This window comes from Podarcis raffonei, chromosome 2 (assembly GCF_027172205.1).
Source record: "Podarcis raffonei isolate rPodRaf1 chromosome 2, rPodRaf1.pri, whole genome shotgun sequence".
Taxonomy (NCBI): Eukaryota; Metazoa; Chordata; class Lepidosauria; order Squamata; family Lacertidae; genus Podarcis; species Podarcis raffonei.
The window spans coordinates 43,473,012-43,498,492 of record NC_070603.1 but is presented as its reverse complement, the minus strand read 5'-3'; the positions used below and the strand labels follow the sequence as shown (position 1 = coordinate 43,498,492).

The window sequence follows — 25,481 nt, the reverse complement described above, 5'->3', positions numbered from 1 at the left end:
CCAATTACCGCCCGGTTTCGAATCTTCCATTCCTGGGTAAGGTGATTGAGAGAGCGGTTGCTGAACAGCTTGGTAGGTTTCTGGATGAAACATCGGCTCTGGATCCATTCCAGTCTGGCTTCCGCGCTGGTCATGGGACCGAGACGGCTCTGGTCGCCCTAACAGATGATCTCCGCAGGCAGCTGGATCGAGGCGAGTCGGGGCTGCTGATTCTTCTAGACCTGTCAGCAGCCTTCAACATGGTCAATCATGAACTCCTGGACCACCACCTTGCCGACGTGGGGATCCAGGGCACAGTCCTTCAATGGCTGCGCTCGTTTCTCTCTGGTCGGGGACAGAGGGTGGCGCTTGGGGGGGAATTGTCATCGCGCCACTCCTTGGTGTGTGGAGTGCCCCAGGGTGCGATACTCTCCCCGATGCTTTTTAACATCTTTATGCGCCCCCTCGCCCAGCTTGTCCGGAGTTTTGGGCTGGGCTGCAATCAGTATGCTGATGACACCCAACTCTATCTGTTGATGGATGACCATCCTGACTCGGCCCCAGACACACTGATCAGATGCTTGGAAGCTGTGGCTGGATGGTTACGTGGGAGCCGGTTGAAGTTAAATCCTTCGAAGACAGAGGTCCTCTGGCTGGGACGGGACGATATGGGATTGAGGGGGCAACTCCCATCTCTTGCGGGGGTGCAATTAGTGCCAGCACCGTCCGTTAAGAGTTTGGGTGTAATCTTTGATACCTCCCTCTCCATGGAGGCGCAGATTGCAGCTATAACAAAGGCGGCATTTTTTCATCTCCGCCAAGCTAAGCAGTTGGCTCCTTACCTCTCTCGCCCTGACCTAGCCACTGTGATCCACGCGACGGTCACCTCCAGACTAGATTATTGTAACTCGCTCTACGTGGGGCTGCCCTTGAGACTGACCCAGAAACTCCAGCAGGTGCAGAATGCCGTGGCGAGACTTCTTACGGGGTCTTCACTGCGAGATCACATTCATCCGGTGCTATACCAGTTGCACTGGCTCCCGGTGGAGTACAGGATCAGGTTTAAGGTGCTGGTTTTAACCTTCAAAGCCCTATATGGCCTAGGACCCTCGTACCTACAGGACCGCCTCTCCTGGTATGCCCCACAGAGGAACTTACGGTCTTCAAATAAAAACATCTTGAAGGTCCCAGGCCACAGAGAGGTTAGGCTGGCCTCAACTAGAGCCAGGGCTTTTTCGGCTGCGGCTCCAACCTGGTGGAACGCTCTGTCACAAGAGACAAGGGCCCTGCAGGACTTGACATCTTTCCGCAGGGCCTGCAAGACAGAGCTGTTCCACCAGGCCTTTGGTCAGGGCGCAGCCTGACTCCCTCCTTTGGCAATCTTTACAGAACTTTAGTATGGTTGCCATCAATTTTGATTTTAATTAATTTTTATAATGTTTTTAGAATGTTGCACTATTTTAGTGTTGTTAGCCGCCCTGAGCCCGGCTTCGGCTGGGGAGGGCGGGATATAAATAAAATTTATTATTATTTATTATTATTATTGTGTGAACATAACACCTTATTACAGAACCAGAGCAACCCTTTGAGAATTTCTTCTCATTCTCCCCGTTACCTGCTTTTGTAGGTTCAAACTCCGAGTCCACTTCCTCAGTGTGGGATATTTTCTCTGACACATTGTCATTGTAGTATTCTTCATTCTGATAGCCGTCATCCATGGTAGGTTAAGGCTGCTCCAAGTCAGAGTTCTTGGGGCAGATGCAACACAGCCACTTGTGCTTCCTTTTTGTCACTATCAGCTTCTATCTAGCAAGCCACAAATGAGTCAGGCCCCTAAATGCCCACCCCTAGCACCACCTCGCTGCTTGGGGTAGGGGAAAGTCTTCTTGTTTACTTGGTAAAAGCCAAGGGAAAGCACAATTTGTTGTTCTGTTTTTCCCCCCTTGTGCACCTCGCTTGCAACGATGCTGTGGACACTTTAAAGCATTGCAGTTCTGCAACTACGTAGCACTTAAAATGCAACATGCCTTACTTTGGTTCAGAATGTGTCCCTGCTGTCACAGTCACTTCTCTGCTGGGAGAAGAGTTGTGTGGTCTCCTAAAGCTATATGGACATGCTTTGCACTTAAGTTCCTGTTTCCACAAGCCAAACACCTCCTCAGAAGTGGCTCTTATTAGATGGAAGCAGTTTACAATTTAGTTGTTACAATCACCATCAAGTCATTTGTATCATGAGTTGCACCTCCTACCTACTCAGCATCTGATTACAGGAAAAGCTCAATTTGTTCCAAGATAAGTTTCCAGCTTTTGGTGGTGAATAAAAGCCATCCTGTGCACCCTTATCAGTAGATCAAAAGACCATGAGCAAAAACTCTGTTAACACTGGTAGAAGTCTGCAATCCTATGTAGGCTTTAGTAAGAATGCATAAAAGTGGTTATTCGTTACGTTCCATGACTTGTAATCTTATTTAGTAATTTTCTAATGAACTGCATGGGGAGAGGAAGGAACTAGTACTACTGTACATCTGAGAGTGATCAAGCAGCATATACAAGAATCCACTCTTGGAATTGTAAGTACAGAATAATAGAATCATTGAATCAACTGTAACTTCTCCCACTTTTAAGAAGCATCAATTTGACGGTTTTTATCCAAAATGAGTTATGATGCAAGATACCACTTCTGGGGTGCTTCTGGAGGTAGCTGTATCACTGAAGGCTCAGGCAGCCTCAGTGGCTAGAGGTGCCTTTTACCAACTGTGGCTGGTTCAACAGCTGCAACCATTCCTAGACTGGGAAAGTGTGGCCACATTTCCTCAAGGCAATGGACTATGTGGGGCTTCCCTAGTCACTTGATCCAGAAGCTGCAGTTAGTGCAAAAATGCTACAGCCCAGTTGCTGCCAGGGGTGAGACTTTGTCAGCATACAACAGCTGTACTCAGGGATCTGCCCTGGTTGCTGATTTGCCACCAGGCCAGGTTCAAGGTGTTACTATTAGTATATAAAGTCTTTAATAACTTGGGCCTAGTTTACTTGCAAGATCACCTTACCCCATATATGTCCACTTGACCACTTCGAGCTGAGGAACTGGCACTATTACAGCTGCCACATAATACCCATTCTGCATTTGTAAAAATGGTATTTTAGTGTGGTAGCACCTATACTTTGGAACTCCCTTCCTATTGATACCAGGCAGGCACTTTTCAGCACCTGCTAAAACATTGTTTAGTGAAGTCTACCCAAATATCTAGAATGCTGTTGTGCTTTTTGGTTTATTGCTGGTTTTAGCTTTTTGAATGTTTTAAATTGTTGTTTTAATTGTTATTACCAATAAATTTTATTGTTTTATTCTTTTTGTAAACCACTTTGAAGTTTTTCCCCCACTATCCAAAAATAAATTTTATGACAAAAAACAAATAAATTCACTTACATCTTCATAATAAAAACAAAGATATAAGCCCAACAATTCAATGCTATTTGGAAAGAATGTGAACACTATTACAGTCACACAAAATGGACTGTGCACAGAACAGGAACAACACACTAAATGAAGTTGAGAGAGAGACAGACAAAAACATCCTTAATGGATTACTTTATGGAATTTATTAACCAGGTAAACAATTCTTCAAAACCATTAGCATCTTCATTGTATGGAATGATTTGAAACTGACTGGTTTAGATGAGATTTCTGCAATAAAATATCTTTCAACAGTATATTCTTGGTATTTTAGTTAATTTATTTTACCATTTTTTAAAAAAAGGAAAAGAGAGAGAAATCTTAGTTTGGGGGTGACATCACTTTCCTCTCTTCTCAGGGCAAACAGGAAACACTGTGAAGGACCAGTTATGCTGAGGGAAAGCCCTGTAAGAACAGCTCTTGGAATAACTATCAAAGGAGTCTTTACAACTCTTAGATATTTTCCTCAGGTGTGGAGACAAGTATTCAAAGAAGAAACATGGGCAGTGAACAGTGTATTTTACAGAAGCAGGTAAAGCTCTCACCGGTTCTGGAGTGTTTTACCCCTGCCCTTGAGCTTTTTACTTAAAGTGCTTCATTTGCAAGTCTGAGCCACTCTTAAGCAAACTGGTAATTTGTGGGTTTCACTTGATTTGCTAAGGCAGCTGCAGCTCATTCCTAGAGGCAAGACAGCAAGCAGACTGCAAAGTTAAATAATAACTGATAGGCACTAGGTAAGAAGCAGCAACAGAATGAGTAGGGACAATTTAGCTCATTCCAAAGCTGGCAGCCTAGCAATAACCTTTCATCCGTGCTTTTCTAGTGATAATGTCAGTGGGGTAACAACAAAACCAATATAACAGCATGAGAGGAATCTTTACATCAAATTACATAGCTCATATGCAAATCAGGACTGTGTTATCTCTTGGCTAGGAACGTGAACTGCATTCCCTCCTCAAGCCTTTGCCAAGAGTCAAGCAACAGAATTAAGGGTAGATTTCTGGAAACAGAATTGGTCCTGTGTAATCAGTACAAATGCTGTAGAAACATTTACCATCAGTATATGGGACACAGTCACTTGTTCCGATGCCACTTGGTCAGGGCAGTTATTTTAGGATACTGTCAAAGTGTGTGTATATATGCATATACATATACATACACACACAAACAATCCAGATTAAATGAAATGAAGCAGTCAGCGGCCATCCAGGGCTTTGTCACGTGCTATTACTGACTCATCAAATTTTATCATGAGGGTGGTTCCCTTGTGCCAGTGGGCTGTCACCTTGGCAGGGAAGCCGCTGCAAGTGAGCATAGCCTCCACGATGCCAGCTGTGAAGGAAGCACAGTTGAGTGTGCTGTTCTCCTTGGGAACAGAAATGTAAGTATTGATAAGAGGCTCCTTCTCAATGATGTAGTAAGTCTTGTCATCGTCATTGGCTTGCTCCAGCTTGTCAGCCTCCTTCCCAAAGAGAGCCTTCCATACGGTAACCTTGATGAACAGGAGAATGTTGATGACCTTGGTTTCTCTCTTACCATTTTTCTCCCGCATCACCAACACATCCAGGATACGAGCACCCACCTGCTGACCTAGCTCAGAAAGTTTGTTCTGAAGCTCAGAAACAGAGTAGACCCTGTTCTGACAGTACTGCACAATCTCAGAAAACAATAATGAAAAGGCACTAAGGCTAACATCAGTCTTGGGTCGGGTGAGTGACCGTTCAAGGATAGCAGACTTTCCACGGGTAAAACGTGCGTCCATGATGCTATTAAGAAAGAAATTTAAAAGGGTAATAAGCACCTTTCTAAAATTCACACAACTGCATTTCAAATGGGGCACTACTTTATACAGCAACTTCTAAATGATATTTATTTTGCATGGGAGGACAGACATATAAGCTAGTACAAGGAAGTGAATAGGATGCTGAATCTGGGTATTGCCAGCCTAAGTTTAAATCCCCACTAGGTGACTTTGGGCTAGCCATCACCTCCCAGCCTAACATAATTTGTGGATTTTTGTGAAGGTAAAATGTGAGAATTCCTATAAACGTATAACATTCAGATGCTTGGGAAAAGGATTCAGTAAAACCACAATATAACAAGATATGCATATCTGCGGGGGGGAAACAACCAAAATAATGATGCTTGATCACCTTCTCTACAAAAAAGGGCCGAGTAGTTCATAGCTAGTAGTTCGTAGTTAGCCTAGCAGCCCCTGAAATGGTGACAAAGATAACAAACTTGAAACTCCAGGTTCCTTTAGTCTATGCCACAAATGGAAACTTATTATTGCAAGCCTCTTTTTATTCTATGTGAATTGAAGTTCTGTGAAAGGATTACCAAGGGATTCCTAGCACTCCTGCTAAATTGCAGTTCCCGGGGCTTCCTGTGGGAAAAGGCATGTCCGATAAGCCATATATCAAACCTGTTTACATTTATAAGCCAGATACGAGACACAACCCCACTTTGCACCACGAAAGAGCTGCATCTGGGACGCCACTAGGTCTTTAGAGGGGACCTTCCCCCTCCCACTGTTTCTGCAAACCTGGAGGAATCACGGAGATTAAGAGGGGAAGACAATAACAATAATGCTTCCTCTGCCTCCCCGCCAACTTTTACTGAGCCCAAATGCTCTTCATATCTCTTACCTACTGTGTGAAATTATCACTCTTTTGCAGCGATGTTCACCTTCCGCCTGTACGACAATCTTTACGGCCGCTGCAAAAGGGGAGGGGAGAAACGAATGCGTTTAACGGAAGTGGCGAAGACTCGGAAGCGTCACCATGGCAACGAAACGGGGGCCTAGGTGGTCTTGCGACCATCGTTCCGTGAGAATGAGCTAAAACCATAGGCGCCGACTCCATGGGGCTTGAGGGGGCCCGAGCCCCCTCAAAAATTCGTTTGGGGGGGCTCCGCCCCCCCAATAATCTCCGGCGCCCCTCCAGCAGAGCGCCATCGCCGCCCCTCCCCCAGCCCAAAATGCACAGGGGGGGCGGGCTGCATGCCTCCTGCCCTCCCTCCCGAGCAAAAGCTCCACCCAATTTCCTTTGGAGCTGATTAATAGGCGCAGCACGCTCTCCCCTATTCGCTCACGAGGAGGCGGCGCCACTTTATTTGCATATTCATGAGCTTATTTATTATTCATGAGCTTTCCCGGGCCCCCCCAATATTTTTTATAAGTCCGCGTCGCTGGCTAAAACGGAGGGTTTCCTCGGAACGCGAGTTGAACCTAAGGGAGTATTATAAGGCTGGTAATAACAACCTGCGTCTCTTTACCAAACTGCGGAAGAAAACAGGGCTTGGTAGAAGTTCAGCGGCAGAGGTTGTGGCTTGGAAGGTTGAGCGATCACCGTGGCAACCTGTCATGTACTCTATCATGTACACACGATGAACACCCGGCTGGATTTCCGGTCTCGTCTCTATGGCAAAAGGCAGTTATACGCATGCGCCCCTCATTTCCCTGTTTAAAGGGAAGAGTACTGGTGAGGTTGTGGTTAAGGCAGCTTTTCTCGCTGGTTAGAAAAAATGTAGAGAGGCATGGTGTGTGCCTTGTGCCCCTCTAGTGGCCAGCCTGGCATTGCAGTGATTTCAGCGCGGGGTGCGGGAATAACAAAAATATAGAGAGAGTAGAGAGTCTTGTGGCATTTTAAAGAGGAACAAACGTATTCTGGCATAAGCATTCGTTCTTACTATGCCGTAGCACATTGGTTACAGTCTTTAAGGTGACTCAAAACTCTTAGGTTTTGCTGCATCAAACACACAGCTGACCCCTCTGGAAATGGTTACAGTGGTTTTTAAGTGATTGAAACACACAGTTACTTTGCATTCAGTAAGTGGAAGGAGCATCCATACTTTCTTTTAGGGTTGGCCATGTCTGGAACTTACAAAGTCTGAGGTAGGTGTTGAGTTTGTTGGCATCTGAGCCAGTCCCCCCTCCCAATTGTAGGCAGCTTTTCTGTCCATCTAACTCCCAAAAGCTGTTTTTGGTTGGAAGCACACCGTAGCTGCAACATTCCAAGATGTATTTCAAATTCAGATTCATCAGTGGACTGAAGTATATTGGGAAACACTTCATGTACCTGGAGAAGGATAGAGCATTGTTTCATTTGTGAAGGTACTCCCACCTCTGCTCCTCAAGAAAGAGAAAATCTTCACTAATTATTAGCAGAATATTAGACTGGGGCATCAAGAAGAATGGATCAAATTAAGTTTTTTCTTTATTTTTAAAGATTCTGTGCTTCGTGATCCTCATCTTTCTCTGGTGTCTCGTATTTATACAATATTCAAGGTGTTGGCTCTAACATATAAAGCTCTAAATGGCCTAGGTCCTACATACTTCTTGAGGCTTCGTCATATGATTATTCCTGCCCAGTAGTTAAGGGTCATCAGGTGGTCCTGCTGTGAAGCCAAGTTACTCACTCCTCACAAGAGGGTTACAGTGTAGGGCTTTCATAGCAGCATATTCTGTGTGGCAGCTGAAGTGCTGAATTGGTGCCTGAAATCAGTAATAGCCTGCTTTGGATGAGGACCAATAATCTGAAGCACAATTCTGACAAGATGGAGGTTTTGAGGATTCCTGTTTAATTTTCTCAGGGAGAAGGTGCTTAGCCTGTTCTGGATGGGACAGTACTCTTCCTACAGGACCAGCTTTGCCATTTTTGGATGCTCTTATATTCAACTTTAATCAAGCCTCCCAAACCCCTGGATCCAGCAAGGGTTAAAGCCAGACTGGCCATTAAGAAAACAAAGGGAAGATGATGAGCCATTAAGAAAGCAATGGAGAGGGGGTTCTGTCCCAGATGGTAAATGGATGGGACCCTCCTCTATTGCTGAGAAAATTAGAAGAACAAAAGTCAGAGTTGAGAGTGGGCTATGATGTGACCTAGGGGGGGAAATGTTGCAGGTTGCAAAAGGCAGCAAGCTAGAGGATCAGAGCACAATGGTTGATTTCTGTTTGAATGAAGGCTGTGGCTATGGGAGAAACAAAACCACCTTGGGGTGTTCATGCTGTGACCCCTTCCATCATAGGCTCAGGTTGTATATATGTGTAAATAAACCCTGTATGATGAAGACACCACTGTCTCTGTTGTGCCTCATTTCCAAAACGAAACATGGACCTGGTGCCTGGAACTCTTGGAATCTCACACTGCTTGGAGATTTTGGTGGTGAGCAACGGTATATTAAATAAATAATGTTTAATTCTCTCACTCTATTACTACTACTACTTTTATTTTAATAACTTGCATTCCAGTCCATCAAAGATCGACCCAAGATGGCTCATAAAATTTAACAACAACTAAAACATTAAAACCACAGAATATAACATTTGGTGTCTTTGAGTTTGCATCCTGGTGTCTCTTGTTCCAACAGGGCCAGAACTTTGTAATAAGGTCTGTCACAGAGTTCCATGTTACTTAGAGCGGAAGCAGAATTGTCTGTACAAGGTTAGGGAGGCTATTTTGTCTTAATTGCTTGGAAACTTGTAAGTGGTATATAAATTGATGACTGGTGATAATTCATGTCCCATAGCCTTTTTCTTCCTTTCCTCTTCTTTGCCCCTTAGTGACTCAGCTTGCTTCGAAACTGATCTGCTTTGTGCTATGACTAGCCCAAGATGTCTCACCATTATTGTATTTCATTTATTAATAATCACATTCTAAACCACTGCCTCAAGGCGATTTACATATAAGGTAATGAAAAACAAGTTAAAAGCAGCTAAGGCTGCTCGCCCTCCCCTCCCAGCAATACACACTAAGCAGGGTTAAGGAACTGAGGGCGCTGGTAGAAGAGTCATGATGTGTAGACCTTTTATGGCTTGTGGTCTCTGAGCTAAAGGAAGCTTCTGAGAATTTTGCAAGACATAACATTTAGGTCCACTTGTTGTACAAGTCAGTGACGCCTGCCTTTGGGGAAGTAGCAAACAGTGCTAAGTGCCCAAACAGTTCTGGAGCGCTGGAGCTGTACTACACCACGAGAAAAGAACAAATGGCACGTCGGAGGCCAGGTAGGAACTGGACAGCAAAAAAAGAACCTTGAAGGGTTTGTGTGTGTGCACGTAGGCCTGTCTTCTCTACCTTGACCAGCGTTTGCTTTGATGGATTGGTCTACTTACTCTACTGAAAGAAGTGACGTTTGAAAAGGGAGACCAATACCAATTTAGAGGGTAATTATTAGGCCAACTATGTGGGCAGAACAGAGGCTTCATCAGGTTCAGCAAAAGCACAGTGTGAACGGGATGGAGCAGTGTGTGCTTGCTCTGCGAAATCAAGTAAAGAAGCAGCCTGACTCTATCCGTGAGGATACTGGTCTCACCAGCATTCCTGGTTGACCTACTCCCAACATGTGTTTCTGGTAGAGAAGCAGTGACTCATCCTGGCTTATTGATTTAATATTTGCCCCCAGTGTTTCTTGACTTCTAGCCCACTGTCTTTACTAAACAAAGAGCCCTTGTGATATAGCGGTTAAAGTGTTGAACTAGGACCTGGAAGACTAGGGTTCAAATCCCAAATCAGCCAGAAAGTTTACTGAGTGCCCTTGGGCCAGTCACCATTTCTTAGCCTGACCTACTGCATAGGATGTTTGTGAGAATAAAATGGGGGTGGGGAGAAGTGTGTCTGCCTCCTTAAGCTCCTTGGAGGGAAGGTAGGATATAAATGTGATGATGATACAAAGGACCACACTGCTTTTGAACACACCTCTGCAACCTGGCATGCATTCTCTTCCATGACCCACCCACCCACCCACTCCTGGCTGCCTCTTTGAGATTATGATTTGGGCATTGTCTCTTGAGTTTCATTCTACTCTCTTTATCTCTGACTCTGGATGGAAAGGGAGGCTTTGGGTTAAACCTCTTCTGGATAATGTCTGTATGTCTGTCTCTCCCCGCCTCCCCCCCCCCAATCTACCAAGTGTGTCTGTGAAATAACACAGGATATCTAGAAACTGCCCTGTACATTGCATGTAGAGTGGGATATGAATGTTATACATAAAAAATAAAGTTTACCTCCACATAATATGAAATGGGTATCTGCAGTTAGTTTATTTAGATGTTTCTTTATCTTTCACTGTATGGTCTCAGGGTGGTGTACAGTGTATTAAAACTCACCAATACATATTTCTAAAACATATTTACTCTAAAGCAATAACCAATATCAAAGGTTACCTATATCTCTACCTGGATTTTATTTATATTATGGGTTGTATCCAGCTTCTCATTCCACATGAGGACTTCAGTTTCACTCTCTTCCCCTTGCTTGGCCCCCAGTTCCCACACTCAGCCTTGGAAAACAAATTTGGGGCAGTGCAGGAGGCACGTGAGAAGAGGAGAAGGAGGAGAAGTGCCATTCTACTTACGGAAGTTGTTCTGCATGCACAGTGATTTAGCTGGCTGCAACTGTAGCATTCTTTGATAAGGCATGCCAGACAGGAAGAGATGTAATAAGGAAGTGCTAGCACTGCTGTGAGAGCAGTTTAAAAATGGAATTTATATATATTTAAGGTAGATGTGTGCTTGTATCAAACCTGTCCATTTTACCCAGCCTTCCAAAACAAAAACCATAGTAACACATAAGGCAGTGGCCAACTAGATTACATGATTAGTTTGTTACCCTAGAATCAATGGGATGTATGGAGCACCATCTCCCCAGTTTGTTCCCTGCCCTCTCTTGCAACATATGCTTAATGAGATCATGGTGATATGGGCAGGAAAGCCATGTGAAGTATACTGCGTCTGGCTGGGACTCAACTTTGCAAAGGTTCTACTCATAGAAGGCAAGAGATAGAAAGCAGTTCCTATAAAGAGGCAACAGAATGGCCAAATAATAAAAAGAAATTTTGGCTCAGCTTACAACCAGAGGCATACATTTCCTGTTCACCTTTTCTTTCTCCTTTCTATAAGCTATGCATACTTGCCAGATGTATTTTCAGGGAGCTTAGGAATTTTATAGGCAGACTCTGTAGTTTTTAACTGATGTGTTTCTTTCCTGCTCATATGCTAGTATTACAATATGTATTTTATTTGTTTTACTATCAGGTGTTTTTTGTCACTATCCCCCGCCCTGAGATCATGTGAAGAAGGGTTTCCTCTTGTGGATTCTAACCTCACATACATAGGATCACAGGTTTGGAAGGGATCCATGAGTATCGTTCAGACTGACTCCCCTCAAACCTATAACAATATAAAATAATGCCCTATTTGCTTTGATGGTTATAACTACAGTGGTACCTCGGGTTACAGACGCTTCAGGTTACAGATGCTTCAGGTTACAGACTCCGCTAACCCAGAAATAGTACTTGGGTTAAGAACTTTGCTTCAGGATGAGAACAGAAATTGTGCGGTGGTGGCACGGCAGCAGCAGGAGGCCCCATTAGCTAAAGTGGTGCTTCAGGTTAAGAACAGTTTCAGGTTAAGAATGGACCTCCAGAATGAATTAAGTTCTTAACCCGAGGTACCACTGTACAAGAAGCCTGTGTTTAGTGTTTTGGCTGGTGAACTCAAAGGCACACTAGCTAATTGTCAGTCTTCAGGAAGAACCTTGCTCTACCGTGTATTTCTCTCCTCCAATGCACCCTTTTTCTGTCACACATCTTTTCTCTTGTCCATCCCTTTCCATAGCATTTTCTGTCTCACTCCTGCACACATGCTGTGAGTGGGGCAGTGGGTGGCTTACAGCTTGCAATGGATGAATATGTCAATTTCTGTTTCTCAGTTTCTAATTTCTTGAATCTTAAATTCACTTCTCCGCTCTTCTGCATCAGTTTAAGGTTTGTTTGTTTTTTAACAAAAAATTAACATCATGAACATTCATTTGTATCATAATTCGTTTTGGAGAAAGATCGTAAATTTGATGCTTCTTAAAAGCGGGAGAAGTTACGGTTACATTCATTTGCATTCTAGTGTGAATTTCTCCTAATGGACACATTCATGCATGCAATTTTGCCAAATATACACATGCAAACAGCACTCCTTGAGAACATAACACAGGAAGAGCCCTTGGCCAAAGGCCCATCTAGTCAAGCATCATCTTCCCCACTGTGGCCAACCAAATAATAATAATAATAATAATAATAATAATAATAATATATGCCTTCCATCCAGAGGCATAGTTTGGGGGGGGCTAGCCAGATTGTTTTGCCCCAGGTGAAGCCTCCAGAGGGGTGCCATTAAGGCTCCTAGCCTGTGTGTATGTGTACGCATATGTGTGTTTGGTGTGTGTGCCAAACTGGGTCTTTGACCCTGGTGAAATAAAGCCTGGGTTCGCCCCTGTGCCCATCTGCCTGGATTGCCCAGCCACTCTAGGCAACTCCCAACAGAAAACATTAAAACCACAATATGACATCACACACTTAAACCTTTGGCCCCCAGCCGTGGTGGAGCTTCAAGCTCGGGGGGTGGCGAGAGCAGGCAGGGGCGCGGCTGGCGCGCATCCCAGGGGGCGTGGTGCACCACCCGCAGGGGTGTGGCATGTGCCCTGGGGCCTTGGCGCACCGCCTGCAGGGGCATGGCACCCAGTGCTGGATGAGGGGGCAGCCGCGATGGCACCCCAGCCGGATCGTACCACCAGGATCTTGCGCTCCCCCCCGCACCCCTGTTCCTTCACCAGTGGCCCCCAGACTAAGGAAGGTTCCCCAACCCCGATATAGAGGGTGCCCTCCTGAACACCCTCATACATCTGCGAAGCCCAGAAGCAGAACATGAATGTAGAAGCACCCTCCCACTGTGCTCCTGAGCAGCTGGTATTCAGAGGCATGCTGCCTGTGGTACTGGAGTTAATATACAGCCACCATAACTAGTAACCATTAATAACCTTATCTTTCATTAATTTCTCTAATCCTCCTTTAAAGCAAACCAAGCCCTTCATATATCTTATGGTATTGAATTCAAGGGGAATAATTCAATGTTGCACAAAGCCAATAGTTTCAACATTTGGGCTTTCCAGGAGGAATGATCTTCATTCTTCTCCTTGCACGCACTGTTAAGGGGGGTGGTGTTTCTCCTGGCACCCCTCAGTGACCCAATTTTGAGGCATGTGGATGGGAGCAGGGCGGGAAAAGCACCATTTAACAAGTAGAAGTTCTTGCATTGCTTCCACGGATGGGACTCTTTGTTGAATCCTGTTCCATGGTTTTAACTACCTTATTTTTTGCTCTATAAGACTCACTTTTTCCCTCCTAAAAAATAAGGGGAAATGTGTGTGCGTCTTATGGAGCAAATGCAGGCTGCGCAGCTATCCCAGAAGCCAGAACAGCAAGAGGGATTGCTGCTTTCGCTGCGCAGCGATCCCTCTTGCTGTTCTGGCTTCTGGGATTCAGAATATTTTTTTTCTTGTTTTCCTCCTCCAAAAACTAGGTGCGTCTTATGGTCTGGTGAGTCTTATAGAGCGAAAAATACGGTATATGCTGTGTGAAGAAGTACTTCCTTTTATATCTTCCAATGTTTAGCTTCATTGGATAGCCCCAGGCTCTAGCATTAAAAAATACTAAGATACTCTCTTCACTTTCTTCACACCATGAAGCACATGTCTTTATACACGTCTATCACTTTCCACATCTTCTAAACTGAAAAACCCAAAATGATGTAACTTTTCTTCAAAGGGAAGTTGTTCCACCCTCTCCATTGGTTGGGCTTTTCTGAAACCTTTTCAGTCCCCAATATCCTTTTTGATGTGTTGTGACCAGAACTGTACTGTATATCGTATTCCTAGTGCAGTCACATCATAGATTTGTATAAGGGCTTTATGATGTTGACAGTTAATCCGTTTCCTAATGAGCCCAACACAGAATTTACTCTTTTCATAACTGCTGCATGTTGGGGTTCAACATTTTCATTTAACCATCCACCAAGGCCTCGAAATTCCTGGTCAGTCACCCCCACTTCAGACTAGATTAGTATATAAGTGAAGTTATAATTTTTTGCTCCAATGTGCAAAAGTTAGTTGTTTTTGCTTTAAGAAATAAAAACAAGATAATTACTAATTCCCATTGAAGGGTTCTGTGTCAACTTTGCACACCTGTATCAGTGAGCAACCTAGCACAGAGATGTGGATTTAACGTTGTTGGTTAGCCATGTAGTAAACAGTTGCATTATATGAGAATATGAGGGCTGGGGAAAGAAGCAGAATAATTTTTTTAAACTTATTACCTACTCTACCCCAGCTCATAGAACATTCTCCAAAGGATCAAACAAGTGGGACAGTGACTGTTCTCATAGTAATCATTCTCATACCTATTAGAATACCTCAAACAAAACAATCCAATGGTGGCCACACATGGAGGAAGCAATGCATCTCTCACTGGAACTATGCTACATTTCTGTGGTGATGCATACAATCATAGGATGTGGTGGTTTTTTGGAGGGGGGGGGGTTAACCTGTGTTTGTGTTGAAACATCACTGAAAAGTTGAGTGGTCCCATTGGCTCTTGCAAAATTTGCTCCATACAGCTGGGGCTACAAAGCTATCTGAATGGGGCCTTTTACCAGATTTGGATCTGGCCTCTGTGATACTGATCTCATAGACACTAAGGGGATCCATTTCCCATGTGCTTCATTTATTTTAGGCATTTGTACCCTGCTCTTGAGAAGCTTTCTAGAGAGGCTTACATAAAATCAAAACAAAACACTCCCGGGTTGTAGGCTTGCGGTCTTAAAAACACAGACACACAAGGGAAAAGCGACAAGGAGAGAAGAGAAAAAGCAAAACTCAGGCACCAATTTCTAGGCAGTTGTTCCTATATTGACTATTATTTTGTTCCATGTGGCTTTGTACATGGCCTTACCCATATGGAGAAGAAATACTTGCTAGGTGGTACACAGCCACTTCTGCAGTTGTGGCAGTAGTTTTTCCATCCACTCACAGCAACAGCTCTCACTATCCTGGTTTGCTAACCTGGACCTAAGCCATGGTTTGGCTTAGCATGATGTCTAAACTTGGATTCCTGGGTTCCCTCACTTCAGTCAAGCTACAGGCTGTAGTCAAGGTTTGTTCTCTGCTTATCACTCATAGGTTTGTCTCAGTGGCAGATTTAGGTTTGATGAGGCCCTAAGTTACTGAAGGTAATGGGGCCCTTTATATGTCCAGCTGTCCTTTGTCAACCACAAATTGTCACTGTTTTTTGTGTTGAATATATGCTATATGGTAATTTATGGACCTAATAGGTCCATACACAACACAAACACTGTTGCTGTATGTAGGTTTTATTTTATTTGTTTTTTTCATCTTATATTTTGGAAACGTACATCCAGGTTTTTTCCTTTAATTTTTTTGGGGCCCCCAAGAGAGTGGAGCCCTAAGCTATAGCTTGTTTAGCTTATACATAAATCCGGCACTGGTTTATCTGGGGGAGACAAGCAACATGCCCAAGTTTGCATGTAACACCAAACCAAACCATGGGTAAGCTCTGAGTAATGGAGCAGCTGCTGGACTGGAGGAGGAGTGAAATAGCTGCAGTTTTTGCTGTGAATACCAGCATGCTGTCTTGATCACGTACAGCCATAAGAACTGGGTCACTGTGTACTTTCTAAGCCACATTACATATTTTTCTACATGGCCATTTTGCATAAACCAGTGGTGTCCAAACGTTTTTCAAAGAGGGCCAGATTTGATGAAGTGAAGGGCCGTGGCTGCCAACCAAAGGGCCAACCAAAGTTGTTAACCTTTTTTTAAGGATTGAAGTTGTTGAGCTTCTTTTAGGGTTGGAGTTGTTGAGTTTCTTTTAGGACTGGAGGTTTTTTTAGGATTTTACCCCAGCAAATAAACTGCCACAGGGACCGGATTAGGCCCCCAAAACAGACTTTGGACATGCCTGGCATAGACAGAATACAGTAGATGATGATTTTCAAAGGGTGTGTGGATTTTAATACCACCCCTTAGCTACTGTTTCTTTCTCTAGATTCCATAGAAAGTTTGACCCCATCTGAAAGGGATTATGAGAATGTTGTACCTCCCCATTTGCTGAGATGGCAACAACCAACCCCACAGCAAACACAGAAAGCAGATACAGGTAAGTGATTCTTAACAGCACAATAATGTCCATGGCCTCAATCTGGTTTGGGGATTGGGAAGAAGCTAATGCATGCGCTGTGGAAATGCCTGTGAGGTCTCACCCTATCACCCCACCCAAAGGGCCCACTAGAACCTGTTTAAATAATTGCTCACCTAGATCATTTCCAGGTAAATAAATAAACTATCCTATTGGGGGAGTTAAATCCATATATTGGGGGAGTTAAAGCCATTCGTATAGTTAAAGCCATGGTTTTCCCAGTACTGATGTATGGAAATGAGAGCTGGACCATAAAGAAGGCTGATTGCCGAAGAATTGATGCTTTTGAATTATGGTGCTGGAGGAGACTCTTGAGAGTCCCATGGACTGCAAGAAGATCAAATGTATCAATTCTGAAGGAAATCAGCCCTGAGTGCTCACTGGAAGGACAGACTGTGAAGCTGAGGCTCCAATACTTTGTCCACCTCATGAGAAGAGAAGACTCCCTGGAAAAGACCCTGATGTTGGGAAAGATGGAGGGCACAAGAAGAAGGGGACGACAGAGAACGAGATGGTTGGACAGTGTTCTCGAAGCTACAAACATGAGTCTGACCAAACTGCGGGAGGCAGTAGAAGACAGGAGTGTCTGGCATGCTCTGGTCCATGGGGTCACAAAGAGTCAGACACGACTAAACGACTAAACAACAAATTAGGGGAGTAGGTTGACGCAGATCATGAGCTGAGTGACCACACCATGTTGACATCTTTCCAAGGCCTTCATTATTTTTAACCAATAGGATGTTTCGTTAAATGACTCACTGATGCTGATAGGTCAGTTTCGTGCAGAAAGGTAGAATGGATGTGTCCTTGAGCGATACACCTCCCTTAAACTAAGGCTGTGTGCACACTGTACCTTTATAGCACATTCAAAACACCATTTTCATATAAGCAGCATTTTTTTTTCTAGACAGAATGGTGCCGGAACGTACCTCCCTCAGATGACCCACCCCAGAAGCCCTCCTTCTCCTGCTTTGATCAAACACCATCTATTACAGATCATATATCAGGATGCCTGGTGCTTATCTGCCTGCTGTACACACTAGGCTCATCTGTCCTTTCAGAAGGATTGAGCCTAGAAGACAAGGAAATTGGTGGTCTGAGGCACCACTTAATAGGCCCATGGAGAGTTTGTCTGAGGCACAGGGCAGGATTCTTGATAGAATAAAACTATAAACAAAAAAGCAGCCAGTCCCTGCCCACCCCACCTTCAGCTGGCTTAGGCCTCCGAGGCCCAGGGCAAGTATACCGACCCGTCTCCCTCCCTCTGCAGGGGCCTGTCAATATACATTAGGGGGGTTCACCCCAAGTATCACCCTCCACCACCCCACCTCATCTTTGAACTACAGATCCCACCATCTCCCATCCACAGCAGGTGTAGTGGGGGGAGGAAGTGGGCTGCACTTAAGCATGTCATCTCATATACACATGCCTTTTACATATGTACAGGTCACATCTGGCCCCTTACTCTGTGATACCAGCTATTTCTCTGTGTGTGCTATAATAGTCACTCTTATTGGTTATCTGCAGGTGTGCCCACACCCACCAGATTTACTGATCATACGGACTGCTGTTGTCGGAGAGCTTCTATCGTCACCCTCTACATCTTGGTGTTTGTTTCCCTGTTAATAGCGTCAGCTGCCTTTGTGCTGGCCTTTCTGAAATGTAAGTTCAACAGAGGACCCGGAAGGGCACATCATCCTATGCCGCTGGTCATTTTAGTCCAAACATTCTCAAACTTTATACTGTGAGAGGAACTGTTAATGTGCCACAGGAAACAGACAAAAAAAATAGGATTCCTGCTAGCCTAAAGTACCCACTCCCAGAGGAGGAAGCCCACTGTGTTTCCTCATTATGTACAGTTCTTGCCTTCTTCCATTCAACCCCACCAGAATGGGGCGAGTCATGTTACCACACCTTTCTGCATTGTCTGATCAGTCACTGCTAATGCAGCAGGCCCAGAGCCACTCAGATGGAAATGCAGCAGTCGGGCTTCTTGCGTGGGTAAAGGAAGTTCTCACTCTTAGCATGCTCATGTATGAACCCTTCTTGGATGTAAGAATGAAATGTACCTTCAGCTTCTCTCCAGAAAAAAGTGCACTTATCAGAAGTTCATGAGGCATTGTACTAACTGATGTTAGGGCAAAAGGTGTGTTGTGAGGAGGAGTGGAGAAAATGTGGCACCCTCTTGGTTCGGCACCCCGTGTGGACAAACCGGTTGAGTACCCTTAAATCCGCCTCTGTCTGTGGCCTTCCTGATGCTGTTGGCCTCCAACCTTTGTCAGCCCCAGCCAGCATGGCAAGTGGTTAGGGTGATGGAAGTTGTACTCTACTAGCATCTAGAGGGCCACAGGTTCACCATCTCTGATACACAGAATCAAAGCCTTTTGCTGTGGGCAGCTGATGTGGTCACTTCCTGATGTGATTTTCATGGGACTATTGTGTATGTGAGAAGTTGTCAAGCACCAGTTGATTAAATATTCAAATACAGATTTGGCTCTTTTAGAGGATAGCTAGCTGCCTTGGGTTTCTGAGGATAGTTCAGCTATGTTGCTGTAGCACCGGCATGTACACTGGAAGAACAGTAGCCAAGTTGTTAGAGGGAAGATGGTGTTAGGAGCTCTACAGCCCAAAGGAATAGAGGAAAGACAGGGCTGAATTATAGGTTAAATCCACAGCCTGTTGTGACGATCCATGGGCAATGGATCAAAACCTTATGTATTCTCTGCTGGGCTGGGTAGAATACATTTGTAATATATAAATGTGCAAATATCCACAGCATTAAGCACTGGACAGTATAGAATGGGGAGCCCAGTTTTGGATGGATGTGTATGACTAGCAAGCTATGCTAAGATCTGGAGTTTTCATGATTAGTACATAGAATCGTTTCAGTACCATGGTTTCTTATCCCAGGGCTCTGTGTGTTTCAGTTATTCCTCAGTGTCCAGGGGACTTTCAGAAGTATCAAACAAAGTGCCTTTACATCTCCACTCATAAACATACCTGGGCAGAGGCACGGAGGGACTGCAGTAGGCGAAGTGCGCCCCTGGCAACGGCTGAAGCGGTGAGCATTGGTGAATTTCCTGGAACTAACCTTGCATAGAGAATTAATTAGATTTCAGTGATGCAGGACACACACACACACACACACACACACACACACACTGTTCTTCCCATTCTTGATCCTCATAGTTTTCTGTGATGGTCCATCTGCTACTCAGTTTCTTTACTTAACTCTATTCCTAGGTACAGTAGTGGCATACAACTGCAGCCTCTTATGTACCATGTGTGACCTTTCCCCTTCCCAGAATTTTACTCAGATTCTTGCTTCACAACTTTCTCCTGCCATTTGTTTCCTGAACACTGCCAAATGTGCTGAAGGCACCTCATTGGCCACTGTGGGATGTTGAACCCAACAAAGAAGAAATATGTCCCAACCCACCCACCCACAACAAATGAGATCTAAATATCAAAATTATACAAAATAGAATAGTATCAACTAGTTATATAAAGCAACTTTATATCACAAATAAGAACAAATTCAAGCTGAGTGCTAATCCACACTTCTGCTTGGAGTATGACTTCCCTTGATCTGGACAGTATAGTTCTGTTGATGTAGCCTAGAGTAGCATTAGCTGTTTTTTGTTGTTGTTGCTGCTGCTGCTGCTGGCTCATGTTGTCTACTAAGACCTCTGGATACTTTTCATATGTACTACAGTGGTACCTCGGGTTACAAATGCTTTGGGTTACAAACACTTCGGGTTACAAACTCTGCTAACCTGGAAGTAGTACCTTGGGTTGAGAACTTTGCCCCAAGATGAGAACAGAAATCACGCACCGGTGGCGCAGCAGCAGCGGGAGGCCCCATTAGCGAAAGCGCGCCTCAGGTTAAGAATGGTTTCGGGTTAAGAACGGACCTCCGGAACAAATTAACTTTATAACCCAAGGTACTACTGTACTGGCAAGCCAGGTGTCCCTCATCTTATATTTGTGCAGCTGATTCTTCCTGTCTAAGTGTAGAACTTTACATTTGAGCCTATTGAATTTAATTATGTTAGTTTGGGCCCATCTTGAATCCTGATTCTGCCTTCTGTGGCATTGGCTCCCCTTCCCAGTTTGGTGTCACCTGCAAATTGGATGAGCATCCCCTTAATTCCTTCATCTAAGTTGTTTATAAAGATGTTGAAGAACCATGGGCCTGGCACAGAACCCCATGGCAACCCACTTGTCCCTTTCTTCCAAGATGACGAGGAACCATTAGTGAGCACTCAGTCAGTCAATCTCATTTAGTTTGTTAAATTAGAGTTGCAGTTGCTATAGTCCAGAGCTATCTCAGAGGTCCTAATTTGGAGGGTAACTTGCAGTTCCTTTTTAGTGCTGCTTATACTCTTCTGGAGTGAGGGCAAAGAGCAGACTCTGATCTGACCTTTCCTGCTTTCCAAAGACAGTTCAGAAACTTCAGCAAGTGCAGAATTCAGCAGCTAGGTTGCTCACCAGAGCAAGATGGTTTGAGCATATTACTCCGATCCTGGTCTGACTGCACTGGCTACCAGTTAGTTTCCGGGCCCAATTCAAAGTGCTGGTTTTGACCTATAAAGCCTTAAACGACTCAGGACCACAACACCTCAAGGACCGTCTCTTCCCATATTAAACTACCTGGACCCTGAGATCATATTCTGAGGCCCTTCTTCATGTGCCTCCACCTTGAGAGGTCAGGAGGGTGGCAACATGAGAACGGGCCTTCTCTACAGTGGCTCCCCATCTGTGGAATGCTCTCCCCAGTGACGTTCGCCCGGCACCTTCATTATATACCTTTAGGTGCCAGGCAAAAATGTTTCTTTTTAACCATGCCTTTGGTTGATCTGATTGACATCCTATGCCCTTTTAAAATGTGGCTCTCTTATGGGGGGATGTGTTATTGGGTTGTTGTTTTTATTGTGGTTATATATATATTGTGGTTTTTATGTTTATCTTTTCTGTGAACCACCCTGGAACCTCCGGGTATAGGGTGGTATATAAATTCAATAAAAAAATCATCATCATCATCATCATCATCATCATCATCATCATCATCTCTCCTTAGATCAAGGAGGTTAATCTGAACCTTGGAAATAATTCTGAATACTGGGTTGACAACCCTGAAGGAGAACAGAATAAAGTGACTGGCAGGTAAGTAAGCTTCATTTACTGCTGTTGGCCTCCTCTCCAAATTCCTTTCTGCTCACAAGAATTTTATGACCACATGAAGCTGCAAATGTGTGCTGCACTTTTCAAAAGAGAACATTATGAAATCAGCTGACAAGGGTCACATCATGGGCTGTAGGTATCCATTAAGCTCCAGAAGAGAGAGAGAGACAGAACAAAGACCAGTGTGGGCTAGGTAGAGCAATTATATGAATGCCAATGTATACAACCTTTAGTTTGTGTGATGAATTCACCACAAGTTTATTTTCCCCAGAGATCCTGGGAATGCTACATCATGTACAACACAAGATTCCATCTCAGAGCCCATCCTGCTTCTTGTCCTGTGCCTAGAAAACATGGCTCTGAGTGATTTTCTGCTGGTCCCATGCTTTCTAGGCATAAATCTAGTGGTTTTGCCTTTGCCCCGCCACTTCCCCCCAGAAAACCTGCTCTTTAGCTCTAATTCAGAGCAAGCAGAAGTATGGATGAGCCTTCAGTATATCTCAGTTTTCTTGAGAAACCCTACTAGTGTGGGTTAAGCCCTGGATATGGCAAGTTGTAATTTTGACTAACCAAAGCACTCAGAAAGCTGGTCCGTCATATCAGAATTCTCCAGAGAAGTCTATATATATGGAGAAATTATCACATTAAAAATACTGAGAACCAAGCCTTTAGGTGGGCACCAAATGTTATTCGAGAGATGACAAACCTACCAGTGCTTCCCTAAGTAAATTGTCACACTAGGTACTGTAATTGTTTCCACCTCCTGATGTTTCTGTAGCCTTTACAGACCTGTAAAGGTTAAGGGGTTCAGTGTCAATCGAAACCCCCAAACTGATAGGCTGTCACCACTCCTGTTAACAGTCCACCCCCAACTCAGACCCGGGAGATGCCAGACTCCTGCAAGATTCCAGGAAATAAGAACTAAAACACTGCTCTCTGCTGTGTGTAGCCTCCAGCAGAACAAAACACTTACATGTTAGCCCAGTGTGACCAAAGAGATCTAAGGCACCGGTTTAGATCAAGGCAAGTTTCCAAGCAACCACATAAAAGTATAGCATATATTGAAGATTTCTAAAATAGCAGAATGAGAACCCTGTTAACCAATTAGAATGAGAGATTTTACAGTTGGTAGGAAGTGCTGATCAGTTAGGAAGGGGATTGGCCAACCAAAGGAAGCCAGTTCTCCTTGATATCACATCATTGAGGCTTATCATATCCACCAAGGGAAATTTTATCATTAGCATTTGCCAACAATCCAGTGAGGTGTGTCAAGGTGTGCGAATGGAGCCAACCTCCTTCTGATGTTTCATGTCAGATGGAGAGCAGTGATGGTCCATCTTCTGTGCGTGTGATGCTTTCGACATGAGTTGTTCTCTCCTAAGCAATGGAGTACAGGGTTTCTAGATGTAGATGTAGATTCTCCTAAAGTGATTGAGAGGGGGAGAGACTGGATTTTTTTGTTACCTGTGCAGTGAATCAGCATATTCAACACCTAATAAATCCTTCATCTGGACCTTCCTTTAAGGTCACTTCCACCCTATTTTCACTGGAATTGACCTCCTTTGTTCACTAATTTTTTATGTGTAAATTTCATTTGTAATGACAGCCCATGTGAGCTCCTCTGCTGTCTTCCCAATTTATTCAGACCTGATAAGGGCCTCTTTTTGTTGTAAAATACAATTGCAGCACCAGTCTGTCTAGTGTGGACTGGCAAAGTACTATGGAGAGTACTTTGGAGTTATTGTACCTTTTTAATTAGTCACATCCTCCTAATTAGTTCATTCCTTTTCAGTCACTATGGCCATGACTTTCATGAATTGTCCTTCATAAGTCATTTCCTGTTCCCTGCAAATTACAGGAGTGGAGGAGTTTATTGTCGTTAATTGGTTGTATTTATGTTAGACACTTTGAGTGTTTTATTTTGGAATTGGAGAGCTCAGATGGAAATGCTCCAATAAAATGAATTAGTAATATATAGTGAAACTTTGCCCAATGAAAACAGCGTTATCTAAAGTGTCATGTAGGACCACCGTTTTAATTCTGCTTCCAACTGATTGCAGAAAGGCAATGAATGCCTCACCAGTGCTAAAGGGTCCTGATCAGTTGAAAGCAATCTACGTGTCCTTGTGTGTTCCTTAACTGACACTTGTAGAATTGGGTCATTCTTTCCCAGTAAAAATGAAGCATGTTTTTCTTTCTTTACAGAACTCGGAAGACAGAAAATGAAAATTGTACATTTGTCTCCTGGAAAAACAATACGATTGCTCCTTCACAAACTTCTTGCACCCATCCTTTGCATTACATTTGTGAAAAATATCAAGCATAAGAAACAATATATTTCCATGTTACTTTGTAAGCTTTATATTGTCATTTGTGAAAAATTACGGCATGTAGCTGTAATGTGCTTGTCTATGTATGTGCTCTGTTCATAGTTTCAATGTACGGCGGACTTTGCACTTCTATGCCCGGTTGCACAGGAATATGTCTCACATGGCTGTTATAGTGCTATGGAAGTATATCTCCAGAGCAGAAACAAAACAGCCAATTTTGAGGTGGGCAAACAGCTGAGAATGGTCTTTTTTTAATTTGGTATAACACTAAAGAGCAGGTGTGTCTGCTTGCGGCGACCAGCTCTTGGTCTTCTTGTGTGTGTTTGTGCAGAGACTTTGCATCTTGTCTTCCACCACATCACTGTTGGGGGCAGAAATGGATCATGCTCTGAAAACTGAAAAAAGAAAGAAAAGGAAGTAAACAGGAAATGGGAAGGGCGAGAGAGAGCATTAAATATGGCTTTAAATAGCACAAGCATGTCACGAGAACAAGGGAACAGCAAACTGAAAAACAGTTCCAAAAGTGGATTTCAGCCAGAAAAAAGGATGTTAGAAATGTGCCTCAGTAATAAGAGGGAAATCAGAGAAAATTGCCTCGCTGCTCAACTGGCAATGTGAACTAATATTGAAAATATGAAAGAAGAAAGAGGAAAAAGAGGGAAAATGTTCAGTGCTGGCTTTGTTTCGGCATTTCTAAAGTTCAGGATATGACTGGATGATTATGAAACGTGTAAAAATAAGGGAAGGCAAAGAATGAAAATGAAAATACAGAAGAAGAAGCTCAAATTATACTTACCTGATTTCAAGGAATTGAGCTGAGCCTAAAGTAATACACTGTTGTGTATGGAACTTGCTTGAGAAATGCTGAGTTAAAGATGGACAAATCTCACAGTTTTGGTTTCTCCTCATTTCAAATTTTCCCAATCTTAATTCACCCTTATTTCTGCATCAGTTTGTAAATATTTTTAAAGTTCATGAAAAATTATTTGCATTTTCCTGTGCTTTTCTCCTGATGTGTTTTGGATGCAGTTGTGCCCAGCGTATGCATTTTTGCCAGCATATTCCCTAATATGGTAATATCACTAACACATATTTTTAATGTCTGCATTCTTTTACATACTGTTGTTATTGTTGTTAGAGAACTGCATCACAAAAGTGCAAATTTCAAAGGGTAGCTGTGTCTTGTGCTTGTGTACTGGGTCTAGAAGTCTGGATTGGGTAGATTTACTTCACTATGCAAAGTTTGATCTTTGCCCTTCAAACTAGGTCAAATTACAAATGCAAACACTTCTTGACTGGCATAAACTGAGAAGTATTTCAAATGAATAAGATAGTAGCAATAACGATTGGATTCTGAGTACACTGGTACCTTGGTTCTCGAACCCAATCTGTTCTGGAACTCCGTTCGCAAACCAAGGCATGGCTTCTGATTGGCTGATTGGCCCTGGAAACAATGCCGACAGCCGAAATGGATGTTCGACTTCCAAAAAACGTTC

General features: G+C 43.7%; 2 protein-coding genes across 4 annotated transcripts; one reads left to right on the top strand and one right to left on the bottom strand.

Annotated features, from left to right (window-relative positions):
- Positions 1 to 4,533: 4,533 nt before the first annotated feature.
- Positions 4,534 to 6,792, bottom strand: TRAPPC5 (trafficking protein particle complex subunit 5). 3 transcript variants are annotated; one of them, XM_053376289.1, is made up of 2 exons: positions 6,696 to 6,792; positions 4,534 to 5,199 (listed from the first exon to the last, which is right to left on the bottom strand). In XM_053376289.1, exon 2 carries the CDS (start codon positions 5,193 to 5,195, stop codon positions 4,629 to 4,631), a length of 567 nt encoding a protein of 188 aa, XP_053232264.1. In that variant the 5' UTR covers positions 5,196 to 5,199; positions 6,696 to 6,792; the 3' UTR covers positions 4,534 to 4,628. The 3 variants fall into 3 exon arrangements, with proteins under 3 accessions (XP_053232264.1, XP_053232266.1, XP_053232265.1); XM_053376291.1 differs by lacking the exon at positions 6,696 to 6,792 and adding an exon at positions 6,086 to 6,244; XM_053376290.1 differs by lacking the exon at positions 6,696 to 6,792 and adding an exon at positions 6,082 to 6,240.
- Positions 6,793 to 8,544: 1,752 nt separating this feature from the next.
- Positions 8,545 to 24,874, top strand: LOC128403601 (uncharacterized). Its single transcript, XM_053368522.1, has 7 exons — positions 8,545 to 8,598; positions 9,323 to 9,437; positions 16,322 to 16,432; positions 17,999 to 18,133; positions 19,399 to 19,532; positions 21,552 to 21,637; positions 23,861 to 24,874. Exons 1-7 carry the CDS (start codon positions 8,545 to 8,547, stop codon positions 23,979 to 23,981), a joined length of 756 nt encoding a protein of 251 aa, XP_053224497.1. The 3' UTR covers positions 23,982 to 24,874.
- The last annotated feature ends 607 nt before the right edge of the window (positions 24,875 to 25,481 follow it).